Source organism: Chiloscyllium punctatum, chromosome 3, assembly GCF_047496795.1.
Source record: "Chiloscyllium punctatum isolate Juve2018m chromosome 3, sChiPun1.3, whole genome shotgun sequence".
In the NCBI taxonomy this organism is placed as follows: Eukaryota; Metazoa; Chordata; class Chondrichthyes; order Orectolobiformes; family Hemiscylliidae; genus Chiloscyllium; species Chiloscyllium punctatum.
The window spans coordinates 86,674,874-86,702,512 of record NC_092741.1 but is presented as its reverse complement, the minus strand read 5'-3'; the positions used below and the strand labels follow the sequence as shown (position 1 = coordinate 86,702,512).

Sequence of the window (27,639 nt, the reverse complement as noted above, 5' to 3'; positions counted from 1 at the left end):
TCAGCTTTGCAGGTCCAGTGCAACCAGTCTGGGGAGTAATGGTAAGTCAATCAAAGAGCTGAATACAAAACAGTAAGAAGTCTGGTTAATCATGGGTCAGTGCAGTCTGTCAAAGTTAGTCAAAGAGTGGGCCACAGTCAGTCTTGCCTTTCTGTCCAGTAAAAATCAAGAGAGCATTATCAGGGGCCACTGATTAGATTAGATTACTTACAGTGTGGAAACAGGCCCTTCGGCCCAACAAGTCCACACCGCCTCGCCGAAGCGCAACCCACCCATACCCCTACATCTACCCCTTACCTAACACTACGGGCAATTTAGCATGGCCAATTCACCTGACCTGCACATCTTTGGAGTGTGGGAGGAAACCGGAGCACCCGGAGGAAACCCACGCAGACACGGGGAGAATGTGCAAACTCCACACAGAGAGTCGCCTGAGGCGGGAATTGAACCCGGGCCTCTGGCGCTGTGAGGCAGCAGTGCTAACCACTGTGCCACCGTGCCGCCCTGGACAGCTGGGGAATTCAATTATAAGGATTGGAGGCAGCATCCTAGAATGCATAAGGGATAATAATTGTGAAATGGACTCCTCAAATCCAAGTGGGGAGACAATAATGTGAGAGATAATGTGATTTTATAGGATGGGGGTATCATTCACAATCAGCACTGCCCTAGCTTCAATATGGGACAGTACAATACTATGTCTGGCATGATGGTGCTTCAGGTCTGGGGTTTGGAGGTAAGTTGGGGAAATTAACAGTTAAATAAGTGTGATTGCTTGGAATAGGAAGAAGATAGAAGCTGATGAGGTTGAAGGGGGAAGAAACTGAGAATGGAATATGAAGATTTGTGAGAACAGCAAGGTCCAAGTGTCCAGAGGGGAGAATTCTGGGACACTTCTATGTGTTTTCTCTCCCAGGTGAGTGTCTACTGGCACCACTCAGTTTCATTATAAAGAAGAACACCTAGAGAGAGGCCAAGGACCCTCATCCTTCTGTCACCTTATTGGTGCTGAGTACCAATAGCTAGATAGATGGAGTACAGGGCTGTGCATCACACAGAGACTGGGGGTGCTGTACTTGGTTCTCCATAACATCTATCAACTTGCCTCTTGTTTGAGCATTCCAACACACTCACATGCCAAAGGGAGCATGGTACAAACAGTGTTGGCGGAGTCCTCCAACCTTTGATTCAGTTTAGCCAATGCCATAAACAAACTAGCCTGTTTGTATCTTGTGCACTTCCATGAAGTTAACTGCTGACAATACAGGGTCCTCTCCTGGCTCAGTCTGAGTAGGTGCATGGTCTCTAATAGTCCTCAGAGTGGCAGAGATTGGGCTTTTATTCCGTGGCCAGCAGTGGAGATGTGGCAGCGATGCACTGACCAGAATGTGCTCCAGATTCTGATCTAGATAAAATCTCATGACAGTTTTTGAGAGATCCCTGCAGATCCCAGCAATGGTGGGTACATTTGCCTGTGGTGAGGGACACTCCATCAAGAGCAATTGCACAGCTAATGAGCTGAGCTTTGGACTAATTTATGTTTAGCTCCATTTCTCAGGTTACCATGAAGAATTCCACTCTTCAACATGTCCCCTTTCCTGAGATGTGGTGACCCATAGGTTAAAACACGACCAGTTTGCTCTCTCTCTCTCTTTCTCTCTCATGAGAAAGAACCCTATGGCTTGGTAAGACTATGGTGACTTTTAGAAGTTTAGCTCAATATCCAATTAGTCTAACTTGAATCTGATTGCTTTCATACAGCAAACTACATCTCAACAAAGGCCTCTTTTTGTTGAGACTTACTTTCACCACTATAAAACATTTAGACCCTCATAACCAGTGAAGGAACAAGGAAAAATGGCAGCATCCTTCCACTCAGGAATATCACATCATTGACTACAGGAATCTTCTTAATGCTGTGCATGCAGTCTCCTTGGCAGGGGTCTACTCTATTAAATAATTACTGGATTAGTGGTGCTGGAAGAGCACAGCAGTTCAGGCAGCATCCAACGAGCAGTGAAATCGCTGCTCGTTGGATGCTGCCTGAACTGCTGTGCTCTTCCAGCACCACTAATCCAGTATTTGATTTTCAGCATCTGCAGTCATTGTTTTTACTCTATTAAATAATTGCTGTCTCCTCTTCTGGATTCCAGCCATTAATGCATAAAGCCAGGTTGACCTCACTTACATTAGGAGGCAGTCTGAACACCTAGACTTGTGAGGTGCATTCTTGGCAAGACCTTAGACTGCTGGGATTGGAGGAACTCTCAATTTAGTGAATCCCCAGCTCCAATTTTAAACTTGTTGTTTTTCTAGAGCCTAGTTGGAGGCTTTGTTCCTTAATCAAGCCAATGGCCAATTTTCCAGCCCTTTCATCAGTGCCTTCAGGATTATAATGCAGAGATTTCAACTGACTTTCAACAGACTGGCAATCCTTTCCCTGTGTCTGATTTATATCACAACTATCTTGATGACAGTGGTCTTATCATTCGTTATAGAAACTATAATTAGTGATACATTGAATGTTTCCTTTTTATCCTCAGATTCCAAAGTGCCATCCTTTACAATACATGTATTCCTACCTATACTTCATTGAATTCAACTTTGAGATTCTTAAGCTTGATCCTATTCCACACTGTGTGGGATTACAGGAAGAATGAAATTAAGTGAATGATGAGGAATCTAATTCTACCTAAATGCCGGACATGCATTTCTCTCTTCTTATTTCCATTTGGATTACTGCTGACTACTCCTTCTCCACTTGACTGATGTGAATGTGGAACCACAGAATCATAAAGTCCCTAAATGCAGGCATTTGGCCCATCGAGTCCACATCAACCCTTGAAAGAGCATCCCACACAGACTAATCCCCCTACACTATCCCCGTAACCCTGCACTTCCCAAAGCTAATCCACATAGCTAGCACAACACTGAACCTTATGGGATTAGCACAGTTAATCTACCTAACCTGCACATGTTTGGAGTGTGCGATGAAACTAGAGAGCCCAGAAGAAACTTACATAGACACTCAGTGAATGTGCATACTCCACACAGACTGATGCCTGAGGGTGGAATCAAACTCAGGTCCAGGGAGCTGTGAGGCAGCAGTACTAGCCACTGAACCATCATGCTACCCAATGTGGTGAATGCTGGTTGCACCATTCTTTCATTGAACAATCATGAAGAATTTTGCAATAAACTCTTAGAAATGATTCCAATATATCCTGGTTAACTTGGCTTTTTCTCCCTTTGAACTTACACTGAGGGACTCACCAGGACATGGTCTCTACCCTTCAAGGAGTATTTTGTGTACTTCCACCACCTCGGAATCATAATATTTTGCTTATTGCAAGTTCCATATCAGCAACAGCAATTTCACCAAGATACCATGTGCAATTTGAGTTCAAGTCTCACCTTATAAGGAATTCATTGCAAAAAGGTTAATCATGGCCTCATCATCAACAGTTTCCTTTCCCAACTCATCATAACTATACATTCATGAATCTGTATTCCCTTACCTCTGCAATCTGCACAGGTTCAAAACCCAAACTTGGAGCTGTGCAGTCACTTTTGATTTACAGCACTTTTAAAATATTTCTTCACTGTCCATTGTCCTATATCAACAATCTTCACTTTTCACCTTTCTCAACAAAAAAAACATAACTACCAATTATTTTCTTACATCACACAATCCAAATCAGCATTGACAAATCTCTGTAGCAATTCTTTAAATCATCCATTGTAGCTTTTATGGAAAATGCAGAAACTTTATTAAGATGGGGTGGGCTAAATGGTATTTACATTTTCTAAAGGTTCCTGTAATGTGCTTGTGAAATTTAGAGTGGATATTTGGGAGGATATCTATACCGAAAACACTTCTGCCGTAAAAAATTACACTAAGTGGATGCTGAAAGGAAATGGATACTTACTGCAAGGATAACTTGTAGTGAACTATGTGCCACCTCTATATACTGGTATTCTAGGAGACAACCTCTGATATAAATGTAGCGGTGATCCTCTGGTACCCATTCTGGAGTATCAGTTATAGTTGCTACTGCACATCCTGGTCCATTCTCCATCCACCAAGAGCGATGCATAGAAATGTTAAAGGTCATAATCAGGTCAGTATCCTGTGACAGAAAAAGATGATAGATTTAAAATGATGTTGAAATGTATTGCATCCTGTGATACAATATAGTCCACATTGGCAACTAATAAAATCTCCCTTTTTATAAATCATTTGTGGGATGTGGGCTGGCCAGCATTTACTGCCCATCTCTAGTTGTCCTTGAAAAGGTGGTGGTGAACTGCCTTCTTGAATTGCTGCAGTCCACCTACATAAATTTATGATAATCAAAATCCTGCTTAAATACTTTGAAAAGTTACTTTTAAGTGGACAAATTCCATCTTTTTTTAGTGAGAAAATACCAAAATACAATGAGATAAGCATTTAAATGTATAACATAATTACTTATTTGCTATGTAAGTGTATTATGACATATTTAGCAGTAGTTAAGTGGATTGCCATGATATAATTGAATCATTTAAGTTTGAAGAACTGATTTGCAGATTTGAGCAGGATGGAAGATGGAACCTTGGGAAGAAATTCTTCATTTCCAGGGATCTTTTGCTGTAGGTCCTAGCAGAACATTGTCAGATATACACCTGTTCACATAAACTGTGCCATTCCCATCTTTGGTGGCTGCATATCTAGTGTGGTGATCCTGGCTAAGATCAGATGCTTAACTTCAAAAACAATTATTTTTGTGTTGTATATTCTATGTAATCTTGTGTTGATAAATCCATTATTGAGTATTGATCTCTCCACAGCATTAAATTTGTCGTTCTTCACTAAGCCCAGAACCTGTGTCTGTTTGTAGCAGGTCTAACTCAAACTAGATCTACTGGGGTGTATCTGATATTATTTCAAAGACACTTCAGGACTTCCACTGCAAATATCCTCAAATTCTTTAATTTAACTGAGGAAGGCCAAAGAAACCCTATTCCTAAATAGCTCAGTTACAGATCTGGCCATAAATTCTGAGCACATCTACATCAGAATTATGTCCTTGAGTGAAATTTCCAAGTTGCTTATTTTCAACAGAATAGCTTAACCCTGGGAATTATGATCCTTCTATTATTTCATTTTTCAGTGAATTATGTAGAATAATTGTGTAGAATAATTCCCACTACAAGTGCATTTTAATACCCAGACAGAAGTGAATAAACAGTAAATAATATAAAACAGAAACTCAAACATTTCTTTATCCTTCTTTACGCACAAAATATTATGGGAGCTGTTAACCTTCAGTCTTAATATGGACTTTAAAACATAAGCTCACTTTTCATACCATGAAATGTTACAATCTGAAAATAAAATCACAGCTGCTTGTCAGATAACATGATATTTAAGTTACTCAAACGGTTATGCTACTGGCTGTTTCCGAATCTGACTGCAGACTGAACCACAAAGCTCTTTAAACATCAAACCAAAAGATACTGCAATTGGTCAAAGGCATGTGCCCTTCTCAGGATGGTCGGATACGTTTGCCAATCAAATCCACTATAGATATCAAAAATATCTAGCCAGCTGGGATAAAGATGTTTGCTAGTAGACTATTTGTAATTGATGTCTGATAACAAATAAACTGATCAACAATATGGCAAGATGCTCCAGAATGCTTCTGAGGAATAAAGCCTCTGCAAACATTCCTTTTGCATGCTTTAACTTGGAAGTAAAAAGTGTCCAGTTCATAAAGAAAAGCAAACCATGGGAAATTTACTCATAACGTCAGCTTGCTTTTTCTCCATGGATGCTGCCTAACCTGCTGTGATCTCCAGCACTTTTTAGTCTTCAGTATGGATTTCAGCATCCCCACTAATTTGCTCCTACAGAAATTTTAACCCTGTGTGATGGACTTTTTTTTAATTGCAGATTCCAGTTGTAAAAATAGCCAAATCAAAAATTGTATACTTTAGATTTTCATGCCTTCGTTCATGTCCGACTGAAGGTGAGGAGATTAGAAATGGTGGGATACAATTCAGGATACCAATCCCAGTCCCACCATGTAAGATTTGGAATAAAGGTGCACGCAATGAGCCTGCATTCAACAATCTTTGTCAAATCTATTGTTAGTGTGATATTTTGGAGGGCCTGCTATTTTCCTAGAGTTGGATCTGTTTTGAATCACAGAATCCCTACATTTAGCCCAACAGGTTCACACCAACTTGCTGAAGAGCATCCCAACCAGGCCCAACTCCTCTATCCTGGAACCCTGCATTTCCCATGGCCAATCCACCTATCCTGCACATCCCTCGGCAGTCTGGGCAATTTAGCATGGCCAATCCACCTAATTGGCACTGTGTGTTTGGACTGGGGGAGGAAACTGGAGCACCTGGAGGAAACCCATGCTTACACAGAAAAATGTACAACCTCTACACAGACAGTCATTCGAGGCTGGAATTGAACTTGGGTCCATGACACTATGAGGCAGCAGTGCTAACCATTGAGCCACCACACTCATTGGTAGGAGACATGTTTCCAGGATCTCAGAGGTGCAACAAACCACAGTTTAGATTTGGGAACCTTTTGACAAGGTAGGTTTAAAATGACCTTAGCCTCATTCCCCAATCTCCTCCATGCCCCATCATAGCTCATTTGCTTTCTCCATGTTTCCCATGCCCACTCACCCAATTCGAATTGTATACAGAATCAATCAGCCATGTAGTAATAGTGGGGCAATTTTTTAAAGTAATCATTAAAAGCACCCATTCAAAAATCTCCTTTGAAATAAAAAAAATGCTGCTGTTACAGCCTTATAAAAATGTCAAACGGACACAACCACTCACAATATCAATAGATTTGTGCCACTTCATACAACTTAGTGCTGTTCAAAAAATGCAGACATTGAAAAACCATATCTAAAGAATAACTTATGATAACCTCATAAATATGCTAATCAATCAAAAAATAGTTAAACTCTGAGCGTTCCTCTTTGTGGAAATCTTTAGCAAAGAGGCAAGAGATTCATACAGTCTGGAGAGATACTAGGAGTATACTTCCTTTCAACATGGGGTGGCACAGCGGCTAGTACTTGCTGCCTCACAGCGCCAGAGACCCGCGTTCAATTCCCGCCTCAGGCGACTGACTGTGTGGAGTTTGCACATTCTCCCCATGTCTGCGTGGGTTTCCTCTGGGTACTCTGGTTTCCTCCCACAGTCCAAAAAATATGCAGGTTAGGTGAATTGGCCATGCTAAATTGCCCATAGTGTTAGGTGAAGAGATAAATGTAAGGGAATGGGTCTGGGTGTGTTGCGCTTCGGTGGGTCGGTGTGGACTTGTTGGGCCGAAGGGCCTGTTTCCACACTGTAAGTAATCTAATCTAAAAGTGTAATCGAAACAGACCCTCACTAAACTGAATGAATCTAATAGCTTAGTCAAGAATTTGTACTAGGACCATAAGTGAACTGTTTCCACAAAATCTGGTGGCATCAATAGCTAAAGAAAGTAACTCAATGGATTTTTAACTTATTATCTTGGACATGCTACTAAAAATTTGCATAACCTTAAAGCTAAGATGACCACACTTAAAGATGCAGGGATTTGGGATTTACCCATGAGACAGATCTGAAATATGAGTGTCAAAACAACCTAAAGTGCAAACAGAGAAAATGGCCTAATACATGCACTCATTACGCTCAGTATCAAAACAAAATGCCAGTCTCTTGCAAGATGATGCTTTCTCATTGTAAGGAATCAAATATTTTATTTAAGAGAAGCAAAATCAAAATGCACATGTTTTTATGAAACAGCTTTTTATTTTAAATAAGGTTCTCATCATACCTCAAAGAGTTCACATGGCACAATGGGTAGTATCCCTCCCTGGAAGCTCCACGTTTGAGTCCCTGAATGTAATGGTCAAGTAATATGTGTTTATAATATGGTCAGCAAGATGAGTATCAACTTGCAAATCCTTCTGAATACACCAGTGATATGCAGTAAGAGTGGAAGAGATTTCTGGTCAGCCATGTGGTGGAAAGAATGTTGGAACTTCTACCTTCACTATCCATAACTCCAGATTACATGCGTTGGGGCTGCCCATGGCTGAAGCAGCATTAAATGGCTGGAAGTAGTCCTCACTTGATATAATTGGCTGGGGGTAAGAACTGAAACTGCAGCTTACATAGTCTGCTGTTTCAAGTCAAACTATAAGCTGGGATAATTAGAAGCCTTCTTTGAGCAAATATATCCAAGGTACTAGACAGAGATAACACACAAAGGGTGTCATAAAATGTATGTAATGGGCTCTGTTACACAGAAAAAGACATAGATACTTGTGTAGAGAACCATGGTGAAGCTAACTATACAAAAAGCATTGTCATGTGTCTTATTCTTTAGTGAGATTGTATAACAAAATGTAGCCACCTATCTTCGGAATGGGAGTTTTAAACACATAGCCAATATGGGATTTAACTGTATTCCTGTGAAATTTCAGTCTAAGGTGAATTGAAGCAATCTCCTTTTATTAGGAAGGGAGTGCTATCTGGAATGTGGTTGAATAACATGTATTGTGATGACCCAAGGATAATTTATAAAGTGAACATCATGAGTCGGCATGGAGCTGTCTATGGACTGATCACACATCACATATGTATTCTGATTGAGTGTATATATAATAAGATGATTGGTTTGAAATAGCCAAGGTGGGCTAGAAACAAATGTGTAACAAATATATGTTTAATCCAGAGTCCTTTGCTCAGTGGAGAAAACCCTGGATTGCCCAGAAGCTTCCTTCTCACAATAAACTCTTTGATGCTCAAGTGGACCTGGGTGTTGAGTGATTCATTTAATCATCCCTTTTCGCAATGCAGGTAAGGGTATATGTTACTACTACAACTCAAGCTCCCAACTGAACTACAACAGAACAGCATCATGTTCATGTGCTTTTATTGCCAATTACTTTAGATATTATTCATATTGTTAGATTTCAAAGGTATATTTATAATTGTATATGATGTACGATATATCAAATGGTCTGTTTTAGTAAAAAGCCTAACATATTAATTAATGGATTATGCTACTTAATCCAATCATCTAATGTTCCCTTCTAAATAAGGAACATAAAAACATAGAAAATAGGAGCATGTGTATGCCATTCATCCTTTTGAACCTGCCCTGCCATTCAATATGATCATGGCTGATTATTTAACTCAGTATCTTGATCTCAATTTATTCCAATACCCTTTGATTCCTTTAGCCCTAAGAACTATATCTAACTTATTTGTTTTGGCCTCAACAGCTTTCTAGTGGCAGAAACTTCTACGGGCTCACCAGTCTCTGGATGAAAAAAGTTCTTCTCATTTCAGTCCTAGATGGCCTATCCCACATCCTTAGACTGTGCACCCAGAGAGAGCATTGGGAACATCCTTTCTTCATTGACCCTGTCCAGTCCTTTTAGAATTTTTACAGGTTTATTTGAGATTGTCCTTCATTCTTCTAAATTCCATTGTATATACACCTAATTTATCCAATCTGTCTTCAAACGTTAGTCCTTGCCATCCCAGCAAAATTCCTATAACCATTTAAATATAGTTAAATCTAAAAGCCTGTTTAGCATTTTCCAGTAGCACTGTCGTAGCAATTCCAGTAAATATAACTTTATGACAATGCTTGAATATACTTGGCCAAATATATTTTATCACCAAAGAAAATATAATAGTGGGAATTATCTTGAATACATTACAGTTCAATGAAAAACCTTTTAAGTATAAATGGGGAATATAAGATTGAACTGATCTATAATGATTTAAGTATTAACAGCCACACTACAAAATGAACATATAATTAGAAATGGAGGATGTTCATGATGAAATCAGATCAGGATGCTTCAGTCAACTTGAGAAATTGATTAATATATACTGTCACCAAGATTAAAGCAATTGTATTTTGATACTTGATGATGAAAAGACATACGCAACAATAAACTTTCCTTGATGGAAAGAAACAATATTGGTTATTTTGTACCATAATACTCATCAAGCCTTATATTTAGAGAAATATAATTCAATATTTTTTGACATAATGACAAAATAAATCATGCAAAATATCTGGGCAGCTTGAAGTGGATATGGAAGCAATCAAAGAAGCATTAAATGTGGTGAAGGTTACAAGCTACAATTTTCATCCCTGCAACAAAACTTAAACCATGCCTACAGATAAAAAGTATTAATATCTATCACACTGCATGCCAAAGAGTCACAAGCTGGTTCTGGTGCAACATTATGCCGCATATGTCTGCACTGACTGTCTGAATGAACATTAATACCTAGTGCCATTCTCATGTCTTTTCCTCAGAACTGTGCACATTTTTTTCTGTTCAAATAGTTATTTAATGCCATCTGGAATCCCTCAATTAATCTAAGTTCACCAGGCTTCAAGGCAGTGTATTGCAGACCTTCACCACACTCTGTGGAAATAAGATTTCATTCACATCTCACTTACTTCTTTTGTACATTAATTTCAATTTGTGCCCTGAATCAATCCTTTTATAAGAGGGCAAAAGTTTCACGTTATCTACTGACCTTGTCCTGACCCATCATGATTTTGAAAAATTCTATTAAATCCCCTCTAAGCCTTTTCCTCTTCAAGGAATGCAATGTATTTTTTCTCCAAATTATCTTCAAAACCTTTCTCATCCCTGGAACCATTCTGGTAATCCTTTTCTGTACTGTCTCCAAGGTGTTCACATTCTCCTGAGGTATGATGCCCAGATGTGTATCAACACTTCAACTGAGGACTAACTAGTGTGTTATGTAAGTCCAAAATAACCTCCTTGTTGTAGTACAAAAATGCTGGGCATTTCATTGACTATTCTCTCCACTTACCCTTCCATTTTTAATGACTTCTGCACAAGAAAATGGTTGTGATTATTAGAAGGGTGCTGAGGGATAAATGCAGATTTCTCCAGCCTCATTTCCCCTCCCCCCAACTTAGCTCAGTCCCAACCCTCGGACTCAGCACCACCTTCTTGACCTGCAATCTTCTTCCCGACCTCTCCGCCCCCACCCCCTCTCTGGCCTATCACCCTCACCTTAATCTCCTTTCACCTATCGCATTCCCAACGCCCCTCCCCCAAGTCCCTCCTCCCTACCTTTTATCTTAGCCTGCTTGGCACACCCTCCTCATTCCTGAAGATGGGCTTATGCCCGAAACGTCGATTCTCCTGCTCCTTGGATGCTGCCTGACCTGCTGCGCTTTTCCAGCAACACATTCTTCAGCTATGATTATTAGAAGTCAAGCATCTCAGGACATTACTATAGGAGTACCTCAGGAGAGTGTTGTATATCCATCCATTTTAACCTGTTTCATCTGTGACCTTCCCTCTTTCATAAGATCAGAAGTGGGGATGTTTGCTAATGATTGTAGCACATTCAGGACCATTCATGACTCCACAGATTCTGAAGCAGTCCATGTCAGTATGCAGCAAGACATCAATGGCAAAGAACAGTCACACCACACAAATGCCACGTAATTACCATTTTCAACAAGGGAAAATCCAACCCTTACCCCTTTATGTTGAGTGAATAACCCAAATGCTGTCTCCCCTGTGCCTATCTACTATCTACCTGGCAAAATCAGGAATGTGATGAAATACTTGGTCTTTCACTGGATAGGTTTTTAACAACACTCAAGAAACACAACACCATCCTGGAACAGGCAATCAACTTTGTTGACAGTGAATCCACCAGCTGCAACACTAAATTTGGAAGAAATGTAAACTGTGAGGAGGGCAATGTGGAACTCCAAAAGGCTATTGGCAAATTGGTGAAATAAGCAGATAGGTAGTATATGAGATTCAATGCAGGGAAGTATGAGGTGATGCACTTTGGTAAAAAGACCATTGAAAGGTGACTTAAATTAGGAGGTACAATTCTACAGAGGGTGTACGAGCAGAGCGACTTTCATATGTCTGTGCACAGATTGTTGAAGTTGTGAGTACTAGTGAAGATAGCAGTTAATAAAGCATACAATTTTCTCAGCTTTATAATAGAGGCAAAGAGAAAAAGAGCAGGGAAGTAATCTTGGAACTTGTTCAAGACACTTGTTCGACCTCAGCTAGAGTAAAGTGTACAGGTGTTGGTGTCACATTATGGGAAATACATTAGAAAGACTGCAGAAGTGTGATTTACAAGAATGGTTCCAGAAATGAAAATCTTCAGTTATTAGGACTGAATGAAGAAGTTGTGACTCCTCTCTTTGGAGAGAAGAAGGCTGAGAGGAAATTTAATAGAGGTTTTCAAAATCATGAGCAGGTTAGGTAGAGTCCTTAGGGAGGAGTGGTTTCTGCTTGTAAAATAAAGAAAGAATGGAAGGACATAGATTTAAAATGAAGTGCAAATGAAGAAAAGGTAATGTGAAAAAATACATTTTTCACATGGTGGAGGCAAGTTCATCTGAGGCATTCAAAAGCGTATTGGATGATTACTTGGATAGAAATGGTGTGCAGGATATGGGGAAAAGGCAGAAGATTGGCATTGTAATAGAACTGGTGCAGGAATGATAGGCCGAATGGCCTCCCAGTAACAATTCTGTGATTCTCTGATACTCTCTGCATCACCAACACATAGTTACAGTACAGTTTACCAACTACAAAATGCATTGCAGTTACTCATAAGGTTCCTTCACTAGCACCTTTCAAATCCACAACCTCTAACCACTTAGAAGGTCGAGGCCAGTGGATGCACAGGCATACCACCGGTCATATATAAAAACTTCCTATGACTCAGCCAACTTTGTAATCATGTTGCGGCTATCTCTTCAATTCTATGAGCTCTATTTTTGCTCATAAATCTATTGTTTAGCACTGTATCAAATTCCTTTTGGAAGGCCATGAACACAAATCAACAACATTACCCTCATGAACACTCTATTATCTCTTCAGAACTCTCGTGTAAGTTATTCAAATGTAATGTTCTTTTAAAAAAAATCATGCTAACTTTCTTAGTTAATCCACATTTGTTCATATGATGACTCCAAATTATTGTTTCCCCACCACTGAAATTAAACTGATTGTTATGTAATTATTGAGCTTATTGTTACATATTTTTGAAACAATTAATGTTTATCATTTTCCAGTCCCATGGTACCAACCTTGAGCCAAAGGAACACAAAGATTATGGCCAATGTCTCTGTAATTTTCAGTCTTACTCCCCTCAGTATCTCAGATACATCCCATTCAGTTCTTGTCAACTTTAAGTAGGGTCAATATATATGAACATAGAAATCAGGAATAGGCCAATCAGATAAGGCATCGCTGTAAGTGAGTGACTTTTTTGCAGAGTTTGCATTGGTGGTTCTATGGTGGAATCCTTGCTTACTATGTGGGAGGCTTGGGTTCAATTCCTAGTCAATGCATGATATCCTGTCCTTCCATTCTTCTGGACAAAGAAACTGAGTGTATTGTTGCTCTGTTTGCAGATGACACAAAAACAGGTGGAGGGACAAGAAGGGCAGAGGCTGCAGAAGGATATGGCCTGGCTAGAAGATTGGGTAAAAAAGTGGCAGATGGAATACAATGTTGGTAAGTGTGAGGTTATGTGCTTTGGTAGGAAGAATAAAGGCACAGACTATTTTCTAAGTAGGGGAAAAGCTTCGGAAATTCGAAACACAAAGGGACTTGGGTGTTCTAGTTCTTAAGTTTAACATGCAGGTTCAGTTGGCAGTTAGGAAGGCAAATACAATGTTAGCAATCATTTCAAGAGAGCTAGAACACAAGATCAGAGATGTACTACTGTGGCTTTATAAGGTTCTGGTTAGACCCCATTTGGAATGTTGTGAGCAGTTTTAGGCCTCATATCTAAGGAAGGATATGTTGGCTTTGGAGGGAGTCCAGGATTATCAGAATGATCCTGGAGATGATGGATCAGTTCAGGACTCTGCATCTGTTGAAGTTTAGAAGGATTGGTGGTGGTGGTGGTGATGGTGGTGGTTGGGGGTGGGGCGGGGGGGAGGTAGAGAGAAGAAATCTGATTGAAACTTATAAAATACTGAGAGGCCTGGATAGAGTGGCTCTGGAGAAGATGTTTCCACTAGTAGGATGGACCAGCACCTGAGGGCATAGCCTCAGAGTGAAGGGCTGATCTTTTAGAACTGAGATGAGGAGGAATTTCTTTAGCCAGAGAGGGGTGAATCTGTGGAACTCACTGCCACAGAAGGAAGTGGGGGTCAAGTCATTGAATGTATTTAAGACAGAGATATATAGTTTCTTGATTAGTAAGGAGATCAAGAGTTAAGAGGAGAAGGCAGTAGGACAGGGTTAAGAAACATATCAGCCATTGAATGGTAAAGCAAACCTGATGGTCCAGATAGCCTAATTCTGATCCTAGCTCTTAGTGTCTTATTCAGCGTCACAAGCATGTTATGATATTGTTAAATTATGACCAAACTGATTGTAGCCTCAAATCCAGATTTTGCCTATGCTTGACAACCTACCATCTCCTTGCTTAACAAGAATCTATCCCTCTCTGTTTTAAAGATATTCAAGACGTCTATTCCATCACCTTTTCAGAAGTGACTTCCAAAGGCTCACAATCCTCTCGGAGCAAAAAATGTGTCTGTTTTAAACATGAGACCCCTGATTTTCAGCACAGAGGCTTAGTTCTAGATTCTCCCACAACAGGAAACATCCTTTCCAATCTACCACAGCAAGACAGCCCAGGACTTTATATATCTGAATCAAGTCATTTTTACTATTTTAAATCCAGTGGATACTGGAGCCTGTTGAACCTTTCCTCATCAGACCTGTTAAATCCAGATGTTGGTCAAATGAAGCTTTTCTGGATCACCTCCAATGCATTTACATGCTTGTTTAAATAATGTGACCAATAGTGTACACAGCAATCTCACCAGTTCCCTGTATAACTGAAGCATAATTTTTCTTTTGTTTTCAGTTCCCTAATAACATTCAGCTTTCCTGATTATTTACTGAACAACATATTTTTTTTCAATATTGCATGCAGGAAAAGGACCCCTAGATTCCTTTATATTCAGTCTGTCCAATACCTCCACCTTATCAATTTGACCCCTTCTAGTTACTGAACTTCCTTCTCTTTCACCATGTCCCAGATAGCACCTGTTTTCTTGTTGAAGATTTTTGTGAGTATTTATGTAATACCTCAGCCATGCTTCATGCTTTCATTAAACCTTTTTGGTCTCCAATTGGCCCTCGTCCTTTTATCACCTTTTGTGCTTGTGGAGGACTGGCTTTTTCATCTTTTTTCTGAACCTGTCATATTCAGCAGCATTCTCAATTGTATTTCCTACTTGAAACCTGTCATAAGTACTTTTTCTTTTGCATCTTAATTTCTTTTTTTTTATTCAGGAGACTCTGTATTTGTTTGCTCTACTTATTTTTCTCTAAAGGTAGCCATTGTTTAGCTACAAATTTTCCCACCAACCTTGCCTCCAGTCTATTGAGCCCACCTGTTCATGCCCCATTTGGGTCAGCTCTCCTGCAGTTAATTTTTCTTACTCTGATTGTTCATTGCTCTTTCTCGGCATCAGCCTAAACCTTGGGAAACAGTGATCACTGTCCCTAAATGATACTTTATCTGCTTGGCCCATGTCTCTCACATGAACCATGTAATTTATTACTTCATTTCTCATTGGATGGGACACATACTGCTGTGAAAAATTCTGCTAACCACTACCCAGGAATGTCTTTTGTTTGTGACTATTCCAGTCAACATTCAGATAGTTGAAGTCGCCCATTATAACTACCCTATAAATGCTGTAAACGTATTCCTTTCCTTCCTTCCCAGTAGCTGTTGGCCTATAGACTACCCTGAGCAATGTTATTGAACCTTCTTTGTTCATTAGCCTGAGCCAAATCGAATATGTCCATGAACATTCTATGATTCCAGAGCCAGTTCCAGTGCTTTGTTTACTCCAAATGTCTTGTGGGCCTCTGGAGTCTGTGTATGGCAGCGACGTTCTGAATTGGAAGTCAATGGATCCACATAATAATTGCCATGTGCAAATTTTTTGAGATGCTGCAGAGCTTGCTGAGAGGGAACATTATTCTAGTATTCAAGGGATTTAAAGCTTTCCCTCCTGCACCATTGTTTCAGCCGCTCATTTATTTGTCTTATCCTCCTATTTATATCTTACTCTATTATCCTCAACTTGCATATGGTACTGGGAAAAATCTGGAGATTATCACTTTTGAGGTCTTATTTGCTCATTTTCTAAATTTGTTCCAGTATTTTGGCCACAGTACCACTTCCCCTTTCCTTTCCTTGTTGGTGCCAATATCAGTCATGAACTCTGCCTGATTGCTCTCCCTGAGAAGAATGTCCTGCAGTCATTCTTGACCCTGGCACTTGGAACATATTCACAGCCAGAGAAATCCCCGTCTGTTCCCCAAATTAATAACCCACTATCAATCCACTGTTACTGCTTGCCTGCGACAATTGCAGCATTTGCAATGTCATGGGTTTGGCTCTTAGTGCATTCTTCTGAAGAAGCTATATCTAGAACAGAAAGCCAATTAGCAAAATCATCTCAGGGTACTAGCGAGTTTTGAGAAGATTTATAGCTCAGGTTGAGGTTCTGGATGTACGTTTGCTCACTGAACCTTCCAGCTCAGTGAGCAAACTTACATCCAGAGTTCAGGGTACTTCCTGCACTATGTGCATGATTGTCTTCGACCTCTGGCAGTCAATTATACCCTACCTACCTACATGCAGGTAGGGTATAAATGTGGTCACCTCCCTGAACATAACTGAAGAATATAAATCATGCCATATATAGATAGATTTAGACAGAAACAATCAATAATGAAAACATTATAAAAATGAGTTATAGATTTGGAACATTCCAGAAATATCTGGAACTAGTTAGCACAAGTGTTTTAATAATATATAATTAGCATAAAGCAAACATAAGGTGAATTAATTTCCATTTCCAAAAACAAAAATATATTTGGCAAAAGAAAAGATAAAATTAAGAACTGAAATTGCTATATTGACTCAGTATTTGAAGAAGAGAGAGAGTTAATAAGCTGGATTTTCAAAAGCCTGTGAGGGTAAGAACAGGGAAGGCAGATTCCTTGAGTACATAACAATATTTTCAGAAGGAGGATAGGAGGGATGCACTCAGCAATTTGTACATCTCCAGTAAAGATGCATGATGTGGAGTCCATCAACAGTCTTTAAAGCTGGAGTTTGAAATTTTAAATCCAAAGGCACAGGGGAAATTGAGACAGGTTGGCCTACAGTTGTCAGCAACACAGCAGGGAACTACAAGTTCAAATGAATGAATTGTTGCAAACAGTCGTGCAAAATAGGAAATCTGTAATAAATTGTCCAATCAGTGATGCAGGATTGTTATTGCTGATGCTGAGAAGCCCATATTGTGAGTAGTTGAACAGGATGTTTGGATCTTGGCATCACAATGGGCTGGACAAACACTTGATCAACCAGGTAGTAACCCAGATATTACCACTTTGGAGATTTTGTTTTTCAAGTTAGTTCCTAACTGTTCAAAATCCTTCACCAGAATCTCCTTTCCAGTACTACCAATGTTGTTGGTACTAATGTGGATGATCAGTCCCAAATCCCTTACTTATCTCTCCTGATCAGATGATCCTAATCCTGACACTGGAAGGCACCACAACCTTTGGATTCTCACTCACATCTGCAGGAAATAGTATCTATCTTCCTTAATTATACTGACCACCTACCACTTCCACAGTCCTATTTCAGCCTTCAATTGAATGGTTCCCAGTCCCAAACTGCTGAAACAGTTTGCTCATCCACCCTTCAATCTCCACTCGTGTGCACACAGCTTGCAAGAACATAGCTATTGAATAATTGCATGGACTGAGGCTCTTTAGTGATTGTAACCTCCAGCTCATCAAACCTGTATTCATACTTCCTGCACAGGATCATATACCAGTTTTGAATTACCTACTCTTGTGGGGTGTGACCGCCCTCTGAAACAAATTGTCCAGGTAACTTTCCTTTTTCCTGATATAACATAATGTTTGCAACTTCAGATTCCAATTCCTCAATTTGGATCCAAAGGTCCTGAAGCTACAACGACAGTTGTGTTCACTTTGGATCACACTGGTGTCCAGCAAGTGCCATATATTGAAGCAGCAACACGTCATCCACCCATTGGGTGGCATTTAGTTTCAAACAAAAAAAATGTTTACAAGATGAGTGAATAAAACAAACAAAAGAGAACCGAATAGCAAATAACTTAACCTACACAAAGCCCGACAAATTGTCTCAAGTTAATGATGCTGTTCCAAATAATTGGAACAATCTCCATAGACACCCCATGGCACAAAAGGAAAAATCAAATGCAAGGTCTTACAAGGGAGAGAGAGAGAGAGAGCGAGAGAGAGAGAGAGAGCGAGAGAGGCAGAAAGAGAGATTGCAGAGGGACTCAGCATGGAATACTTTCTTCCATGCAGCTGTTTCTTGGACCTGCAGCATCAAACTGAACTGACTGCTTTCAGTGAACAGCCAGACTGCTAAAACCAAACCAAACCAAACCAAACAGCAGCATGGAGTCCCAGTGGTTAGCACTGCTACTTCAACAGTGCCACGGTCGTGGGTTTGATTCCAGTCTTGGCCGACTGGGTGGAATTTGCACATTCTTCCCATGTCTGCGAGGATTTCCTCTGGGTGCTCCGGTTTCCTCCCACAATGCAAAGATGTGCAGTTTAAGTGAATTGGCCATGCTCAATTGCCCATCTTGTTCAGGGATGTGTAAGTTAGGTGCATTAATGAGGAGTAAGTATAGGGTAGGGGAATGGGTCTGGGTGGGTTACTCTTCAGAGGGTCAATGTGGACTTGTTGGGCTGAAGAGTCTGTTTCCACACTGTAGGGATTCTAATTTTAATTCAAAGCAAACCAGAGAAAAACTGAGGTGGGAGAACTGGCCACTCCCTTTCATGAAACAAGTGTTTTTTTTAAACTTGAAAGCATTCTCAAGTAGATCAAATCACATATTTCGGAGTCTGTGTCTTTACGGCCCCCGAGAAAAAAAAGGATAACCTAACTTTCTTAAAGGAGCAGCATCTTCGCACTGGGTGGTTTCTGCTGGGTGTTCTAGTTTCCTCTCACAGTCCAAAGATGTGCAGGTTAGGTGGATGGCTGTGCTAAAATTGCCCATAATGTCCAGGGATGTTCAGGCTAGGTGGATTTACATGGGAAATACTGGATTACGGGGACAGGAGAGTGGGGTGGGTCTAGGAGAGATGCTGTTCGGAGGGACAGTGTGGACTTGATGGGTGAATAGCCTGCTTCTATGATGTAGGGATTCTATAATCCTACCGTTTCTATCATGTTTGATTTAATATATAAATGCTTTGCTCTTTATACTTCACTGTAATGATGTTCCATTTTCATAAGCTAAAAAGAAAAACAAACACTGGTATCAACATACAGTAATACTTAAGTAGCTATGTATTAACAAAGAAGAAAGAAAACTCTGGCAGGCAAGAATTTTCTACCACGATGAAATCATAAACTGAAGTCAATAAAATGTAGATATTGTATTTTAAATTTTATTATGCATTAAGAGTTTCATATTAATAATTATTTTTAGAGAAAACATGACAGTGAAGAGCAATACTGGACTTTTCTGTGCTTATGTGTATTTGAGTCTTACTTATTTTTTCTTAATGCTCTCGGCTATAGATTTTCATCACCATTTTGCTGGGTACCTTAATACTCTATCCGTGTTGTGGTGAAAATAGGTTTATTTATTGTCTCATCATGGGTTTTGAACTTAACAGCAAGTGGGTAGGTGGAGGGGTCACATGAAATTTGGTGACTTAAACAGAAAGGACAAGCCAACAGAATAGCATATCAATGTGAGTAATGATAACCAGAATATGATAGGAAAGAAGAGAATGTACAAACATAATATTGCTCTAAGAAATAAGATCAGTGTAAGAAAAATAGCAAAAAGACAAAATGAAAGGATCTTCATCTGAATGCATGCAACACTTGTAACAAGAAGAATGAATTGATTGCACAGAAGAACCCATTTAGTTTTGTTTATGATGGCTCTCTGAAAGAGTTATTAAACTAGCTTTATTGAACTTTCTGTTCTTGAGTTCTCTTTTTTAAAATAATTATTCACTTCATTTTTTTTATAGAAAAGGTTTTTATTCTTTACAAAATTATAAAATTACTGAAAAATCTGAGTATAACAACAATGACAATAAACCAACTACTACTCTACGCTACAAAACAAATAATATATTTTAAAAAGCTACCCATATTACAAATCAATAAATAATTGAACAAATTAAATTAAATTAAATTAAATTACTCCACTCATCGCAACAGCCCCAAAGCTCCCCATCACCAGGAGCATCAGTTAGCATACCTGTATTTATTTGGAATGAATCCTCTCATGGCATCCAGCTCATGTGACCCAGGTCTCATGGAAGCCCTAGTTAATATGGCCATCAAATCTGCTTCTAGATAGTTCAGAAAGGGCTGCCACATCTCCTAGAAAAGTTCTGTTTTCTGGTGCACCATACTTGCAAGGAGGTCTGGGGGATGTGTTCCATAACTAATCTACGCCACCCGGCAGGCCTGGAGAGCTTTCCAAGACCCAACTCATCAAAATGTTCTTCCTCGCACAATATGTATGAATATTAAACAGCTTTTTCCCATGGTTATCTAAGAAAGGCAAATCTGGTGGGCCCAGAAGAGACATCGGATCTACCTTGACCTCAATCCCCAGGACCCCATCTATGACACTCGCTACAGTGAGTTTTGAGAAGATTTGCAGCTCAGGTTGAGGTTCTGGATGTAGGTTTGCTCATTGAGCTGGAAGGTTCATATTCAGACGCTTCGTCACCATACTAGGTAACATCTTCAGTGAACCTCCAAATGAAGCCTTCATCCAGAGGCTTGTTGAACATGTTACGTAGTAGGGTGATGAAATGTCTGAAAACAAACCTTCCAGCTCAGTGAGCAAACCGACATCCAGAACTCACTATAGCATTTGGGGCATAATGGAGATGCTCCCTTTTTGAATTTCCCAAACTGGTCTAGGGCCGGATTAACCCTATGGAGGACCTTCAGCTGAACAGCATGCATTATGTTGCAGATCGAGATCTTTCTCACATTCTCCCAAATGTCCTCCCATATCTTTGACAAAATTTTCACTCCCAACTCTTGGTCCCAGACCCCACGGAGCCGCTCAAAATATTTCGAGGTGCTACCTTCCACTAAACGGTAAAGAGTGTTAATTGGGAGAGTACCTGTAGTCTGAAGCACTCGCCTCTCTATGTCAGACCTATAAGGATCATCCAGAAGTGTAGTATTTTTCTGGATAAAGTCCCTGATTTGAAAATAACAAAAGAGGTCCCTGCTGTGCAATTCATACTTGTAACTAAATGGATCGAAGGACATCATGACCTCCCCCTCAAAATAGACAAGAGACAAGACAAGTCCCAGACAATAGACTCGCCTTGAAACCCATAACTTAAAACCAGAATCCATCAACCCTGGCTAAAATCCTGGTATTCCTACTATAGGAGTGAGAAAGGAGATTTTAGATAAACTGCCCTCGCTTTGTCGCATCGCTCTCCACGCTTTAACCGTATTGATGACAATTGGGTTCCGAAAATACTCTGTGACTGTCCTCAGCTTATCCATGAAGAACAGATTAATAAAGGGGCGCTTTGCCTTGGAGGCCTTGATATCCAGCCATATCGACCTCGGGTCCTCACAAGTCCAATCATTCACAAAAGATAACAGGGAGCTTATTTGATACCTCTTAATATCAGGAAAGTCTACTCCCCCTGCGCCCCTTAATCCCTGGGGATAGCTGCAATTTGACAAACTTAATGAGAAGCCGCCTGTGACACCAAATAAAAGAACCAAGCCAACCACTGAGTCTCCAAAATGTTTGCCTAGGCAGCATCAGAGGCAACATTCACATGGGATATAATAAGTGAGGAAGAACATTCATTTTAATAAGAGTTATTCAGCCTAACCAAGATATAGGAAGAACCTCCCAATGCTGATGATCCTGCCTTATCTTATTGAGCAGGTGCACAAAGTTAGCCTTATATAACTGGTCACATGCGGGAGTAATTAGAATGCCTAGGTACAGAAAACTTCCTTGTGACCATCTGAAAGGATTTCACCTTCAAGATCGGGTACTCCCCCAAGACTCCACAGGCATGGTCTCTGACTTCATAAAACTAATCTTATATCCCAAGAAAGAGCCAAGTAAATGGATACATTGTATTAAATGAGGCACAGACACTGCCGGGTTTGATAGGAAAAGGAGAATACCATTTGCATTGAGTGTGATCTTATGCGCCCCTGAACTCATCTCTAGGACAATTATGTTGGAGTCCCTCCGGATAGCCTCCGCCAACGGCTCAATCACCGGCATGAACAACAGCGGTGAGAGGGGACAACCTTGCTGGCTGCCTCTATTGATACTAAAATGATTAGATCTTATGTCATTAGTCAGGACCACTGCCACAGGATCATTGTATAGCACCTCCACCCATCTGGAAAAGATCCCACCTAGACCAAACCACTCCAGAACATAAAAAAAGATAAGGCCACTCAGCCTAGTCAAACACCTTCTCCGCATCAAGAGAGACTACCAAGCCCAGAATCAATCTTCACTGGAACACCTGGATCATGTTTGGTACTCTTCTAATGTTATTAGAGGACCTATAGCCCTTAATAAAGCCTGTCAGGTCCTCCTTTACAATAGAGGGCAACACCTTCTCCAATCTCAATGTGAGTGTCTTCAATAAAATTTTAAAATCTGAGTCTAGCAGCGAAATGGGCCTTTCTGGGAAGTCTTTTGGGGCCTTCTCTCTCTTCAGAATGAGAGGAATATTAGGTTCTCTCACAGAAAGCAGGATGCAGTCCTGACTGTACAAATAATTGTACATGTCCAGCATTGGCCCGGCCAACATATTCATAAATTCCTCATAAAAATCACACAGAAAGCCATCTCAGCCGGGTGTCTCACCATTTTGGAGCAGTCTTATTGCCTCTTGTATCTCTTGCATTGTCAAGGGAACATTCCAAAGGGACGCCTGCTCCAAAGTCATACCTGAAAGGGCCAGGTTCTTAAAGAAGGACTCCATCTTCGCCAAACTGTCCTCACAGCCGTCTGACTGAAAAAGCTTGGAATTAATTTCCTAAAAGCCATATTAATCTTTCTGGAGTCGCAAGTAAGAGTCCCAGTGTCCTCTCTGATACATGTCATAGATTGGGAGGGGGGAGGTGGAGTGTGCTGTTTTCCTAGCCAAATATGCCAGGTATTTACCTGGCCTACCCTCATACTCAAATGACCTTTGTTTCACAAAAAGAATCTCTCTCTTCGCTGTTTGAGTAAGCGTGGAATTCAGAGCAGCCCGGAGAGCTGTGATTCACTGTAATTTAATCATGGATGGCCTATCAAAGTATGTGATCTTGGCTGCCTTCAGCTGGGTCTCGAGCAGATGTTACTGCTCTCCCCTGTGTTGTTTCCGATTAGCTGAATAAGAGATGATTATACCCATTATGTAGGTCTTGGCAGTCTCCCAAAGGCAGACGGGTTACTGGATGTGCCCTAGTTGATAAGCAAAAACACTTTAAACTCCCACAAGAAGTATTCAATAAACTTACTATCTTTAAGTAGAAAAGGATCCATATGCCAATTCCATGAACCTATCCCATTACACCGGCCTTAACCTCCAAATACACTGCTGCATTATCAGAAATGGCTATTGCCAATTTTACACCGAATCCAAAAAAGTCGACAGAGCAAGAAACAAATGAATCCTTGTGTAACACTTGTGCAGATTAGAGAAAAAGGTGAAATTCCTACCTGCCGGGTGAAAACATCTCCATATATTTACCAATCCCAACTCCACACATAAGTCCACCAGCTGTTTAGTTTGTGGGGAGATGCCCAGGAGACCCCTGGGCATACTATTCACTGTGGGATCCATGAGGCGATTAAAGTCTCCCCCAATAACAGTATGGCATGTTCCAAGGGCAATCAACCTAGAAAACACATCCGTCAGAAATCTAAGGGGGTGTGCAAGTGGACGGTAAACATTCAGAAAACTGTAATCCTCACCATGTATTAAAGTGTTGAGAATCACAAACCACCCTTACTCATCCTTAATTGGATCTAGCAACTGGAATGGGAGATTGCCCTGAACGAGTATAGCCACTCCCCTGCTTTTAGAGTTAAATGATGAAAAGAACACCTGGCCAAACCCCAAGTGCTGTCATCAAGGTGGGTTTCTTATAACAGAGCAACATAAAACCTCTCCTTTCTAAGACTTGAAAGTACTATCTTTCTCTTAACCAGTGAGTGACTTCCCTTAATATTCCAGGTGCACCATTTGAACCAACAACTAGCCATAGTCATCTAAAACAACCCACGAAACCCCCCCCCCCACCCCGAGAGGAAGAACCATACTGACAACCCGCCGAGTGGAGATGATTAAAGACTCATAGAGCCTGAAGAACACATCTAAAAAAACTACTAAAACAAAGCTTTTAAAAACTACAGCTACAATAAACCAATAAAAAAATAGGAGATTTTCCCCCTTACCCATGGGGGGAGGGGGACACTCACACTACCCACAAACACCTCCATGGCTCCTAACTGAAGCTGTGCCCCAAACACAGGCAAAATAAAAGTAAAGAATACATAAATTTTACAAGCATAGGAATTAAAAGTGGGCATTTCACCCATCCCACCTATACATCGACCGCCACTATTGATGGAAAAATAACAAACCAAACATTCCGACAACACTTCCCAAACTCCAGGAAAGTGATAAAAGGGAAGAGAGGAGGAAAGAGAAAAGATATATATATTAAAGGGACAAAACAAAGTGAAAGAAACAATAACAAAAACAATTATTGTCTATATTGCTTGAGCCAGTCAGTCTATTTTAAAGTGTCCAAAAGGTTCTTTGCTTTCTCCGCTGAGTCAAAGACATGTATGGATGCTCCGTGGCTGAAACGGTGCACTGCCGGGTACCTTAGAGAGTACTGAAAATCCAGATCCCTCAACTGCTTCTTTACCTCATCAAAGGGCTTCCTCTTATGGATCACAGCTGCAGAAAAATACAGAAAAAACATAATCTTCAATCCCTTATAGATCAGGGCCTGTGGATCCTTCCCCAGCACTCTGAAAGCTTCCAACACCTTTTGCTTGTCTTTATAGGACTGGAATCACACTAGGACCAGGCAGGGGCGCTGGTCTGATCCAGGCCTGTGCACTGCAACCCGGTGAACTCAATCGATCTGCACCCGGCCTGCCTCGGCTTCCGATCCCAGAAAATGCGGCAGCCATTGCTCCAAAAAGCTGGCCGGCTGAACCCTTCTTCTCACTCTGGCAGCTCAATAATACAAATGTTCTTTCTCCGACCTCAATTCTCGAGGTCCTCAACCTGCTCCACTAAAGCTTATACCTGCTTTTCCAGAGCCTGGATGTGTCCCGCCGAAGATTCAGCCACGGTTTCCAATGCCGCGGTCTGCCGCTCGGCTTCCTCCACACGCTACCTGAAACACTGCATCTGCAAATCATGCTTTTGCAGCATGATCCGAGATCGGTTCCAGCCTGGCCTGGGTCTCTTCCATTGCTGGTTCGATCTTTTCTCGGAGTTTAACAAACTCTGAAGCCAGGCCTTGTTGAGTAGGTAAGTCCAATGGAGTTTCCATGGAGGCCGATGCTGCAGCCGCATGTGTGTCCATCACTGCAGGGGCATGCCCTGCTTTTTGTGATCCATGCTGCCCTTTGTCTTTAGTCATCTTCCCAATTCTCTAAAAAGGATATATAGCAATTCTAGTAAATTAGAATTACCAATTTTTCCCAGAATATCTAAAACGTGGGGGGCAAAAGCACCACTTTGCCTGAGTTATGGTGGAGAACTCAGCAAGGCAGCCCTGTTAGATTGCTGCCATCTTGACTCCCCAATCACTTCATTTTAAAAGCAATCATGGTTTCTGATCCATCATCACCTCTATTTATATAATCCATGGCCTCCTAACCCTCTGTTTTAAAAAAGAATTTCCACTAATGTCTTTCCACTTTTTAAAAGTTATTCGAAATTTATGCATCCCAATTAATAATTCAACGGACACGGCAAATAGATTTCCTTTACTCAACTTATCAATATATCTTATAATTTTAAACAGGTATCTCTTTTACTCCGGATTATTTTTATTTACTTTTGGAATGTGTTCTACCTTTTACGGTAAAAGTTTTTCACACTTGCTGATAAACATAAAAAATTATGATCAGAAGAACAAGAGCAGGAGTAGGTCTTCGGCCCATTGTACCTGTTACCACCATTTATTAAGATTGTGGTTGATCTGACTGTAACTGCAAATTCACATTCCAGCCTGCCCAATACCTTTCAACTCCCTGAGTCTATTCATCACTGTCTAAAAATATTCATGATGTGGAGGAGCCAGTGTTGGACTGGACTGGACAAGGTTAAAAATCCCACACACAATTAGGTGGTTGTGGAGTATAAGATCATAGGACACAGAATTTATAGCAAAATAGTACAGTGCCATACAGTGATACATGTATACCACAACCACCTGATGAAAGAGCAGTGCTCCAAAAGCTAGTGCTTCCAAATAAACCTGTTGGACTATAACCTGGTGTTGTGTGATTTTTAACTAAAAATATTCAAGCATTCTGCTTTGGTCCCTTTTCAGGAAGTGAGTTTCAAGACCCATGATCCTTTATGATTAAAAAAAAACCTAAGCTTTGTTTTAAATGGGTGAGCCCTTATTTTTGAAAAGTGACCTCCACTTCTGGATGCTTTCATAAGAGTAAACATCCTCTGACATCGACCCTGTCACAGAGTCTCAAGATCGTATATGCTTGAATTAAGTCACTTATTACTCTCTAAATTACAGCAGATATAGCCTAGACTGTTCACCTTTCCTCACAAGAAAACTTGCACATTCTAGGTACAAGCCAACATTGATTTAGGTTATTTAGATGTTCCCAATAATCCTTTGGCTTTGCTGACACAGGAGATCATTACTTTGCTAATAATCAATCTCACATTTTCAAGACTGAACAATTGTTGGCTCATTGTGTTGACAATGTGATGGTAACAGTGCTTTTTAGATGTTTTAAGGGATGACATTCCTGCCATTACTCCTGAAGAACACTGATGGATAGCAGCTTGACAGAAATTGGTTTGAGGTGAACGTCTAACCTAACATTTGTGTCATCTCTAAAACTGCCTATTTCCACTTCCTATTTTCCACTGGAGTTCTGAAGGAGATTTATATCACACTCAAACTGTTAAATTTGTTTCTCTCTCCACAAATGCTGCCAGGTCAACTGATTTTTCTGGCATTCTCTGTGCTTATTTCCACTTCTTCCTGTGTTGCAAATATCTGATTTCATGAATCATATGTATCAGAAAACAATTAGAAGTTTAGGAATTTGAAGTCAACATAGATAATTAGAAACACTGAGTTGAGAAACTGGTAAATAGACCTGGATCTATATTTTACGGGATACTGAAATGTCACCAGCTAATGTATCACTGCAGAGCTCATGCAAGGAAAGGACTGTCCTATTGTTTGTTAATAGCT

The 27,639-nt window shown here is 40.4% G+C and overlaps 1 protein-coding gene across 5 annotated transcripts in view; it reads right to left on the bottom strand.

Annotated features, from left to right (window-relative positions):
- The window catches only part of nkain2 (sodium/potassium transporting ATPase interacting 2), a 512,436-nt gene that overhangs the window by 114,607 nt on the left and 370,190 nt on the right, over positions 1-27,639 (bottom strand). For all 5 annotated transcript variants that reach the window (XR_011954528.1, XR_011954527.1, XM_072555972.1 and 2 more), the window contains exon 4: positions 3,930-4,130. Coding sequence is in view for 3 of the 5 variants with exons in the window: in XM_072555972.1 (XP_072412073.1) it covers positions 3,930-4,130 (201 nt within the window). In the remaining 2 variants the exon portion in view is untranslated. The remainder of the gene's footprint in view (positions 1-3,929; positions 4,131-27,639) is intronic.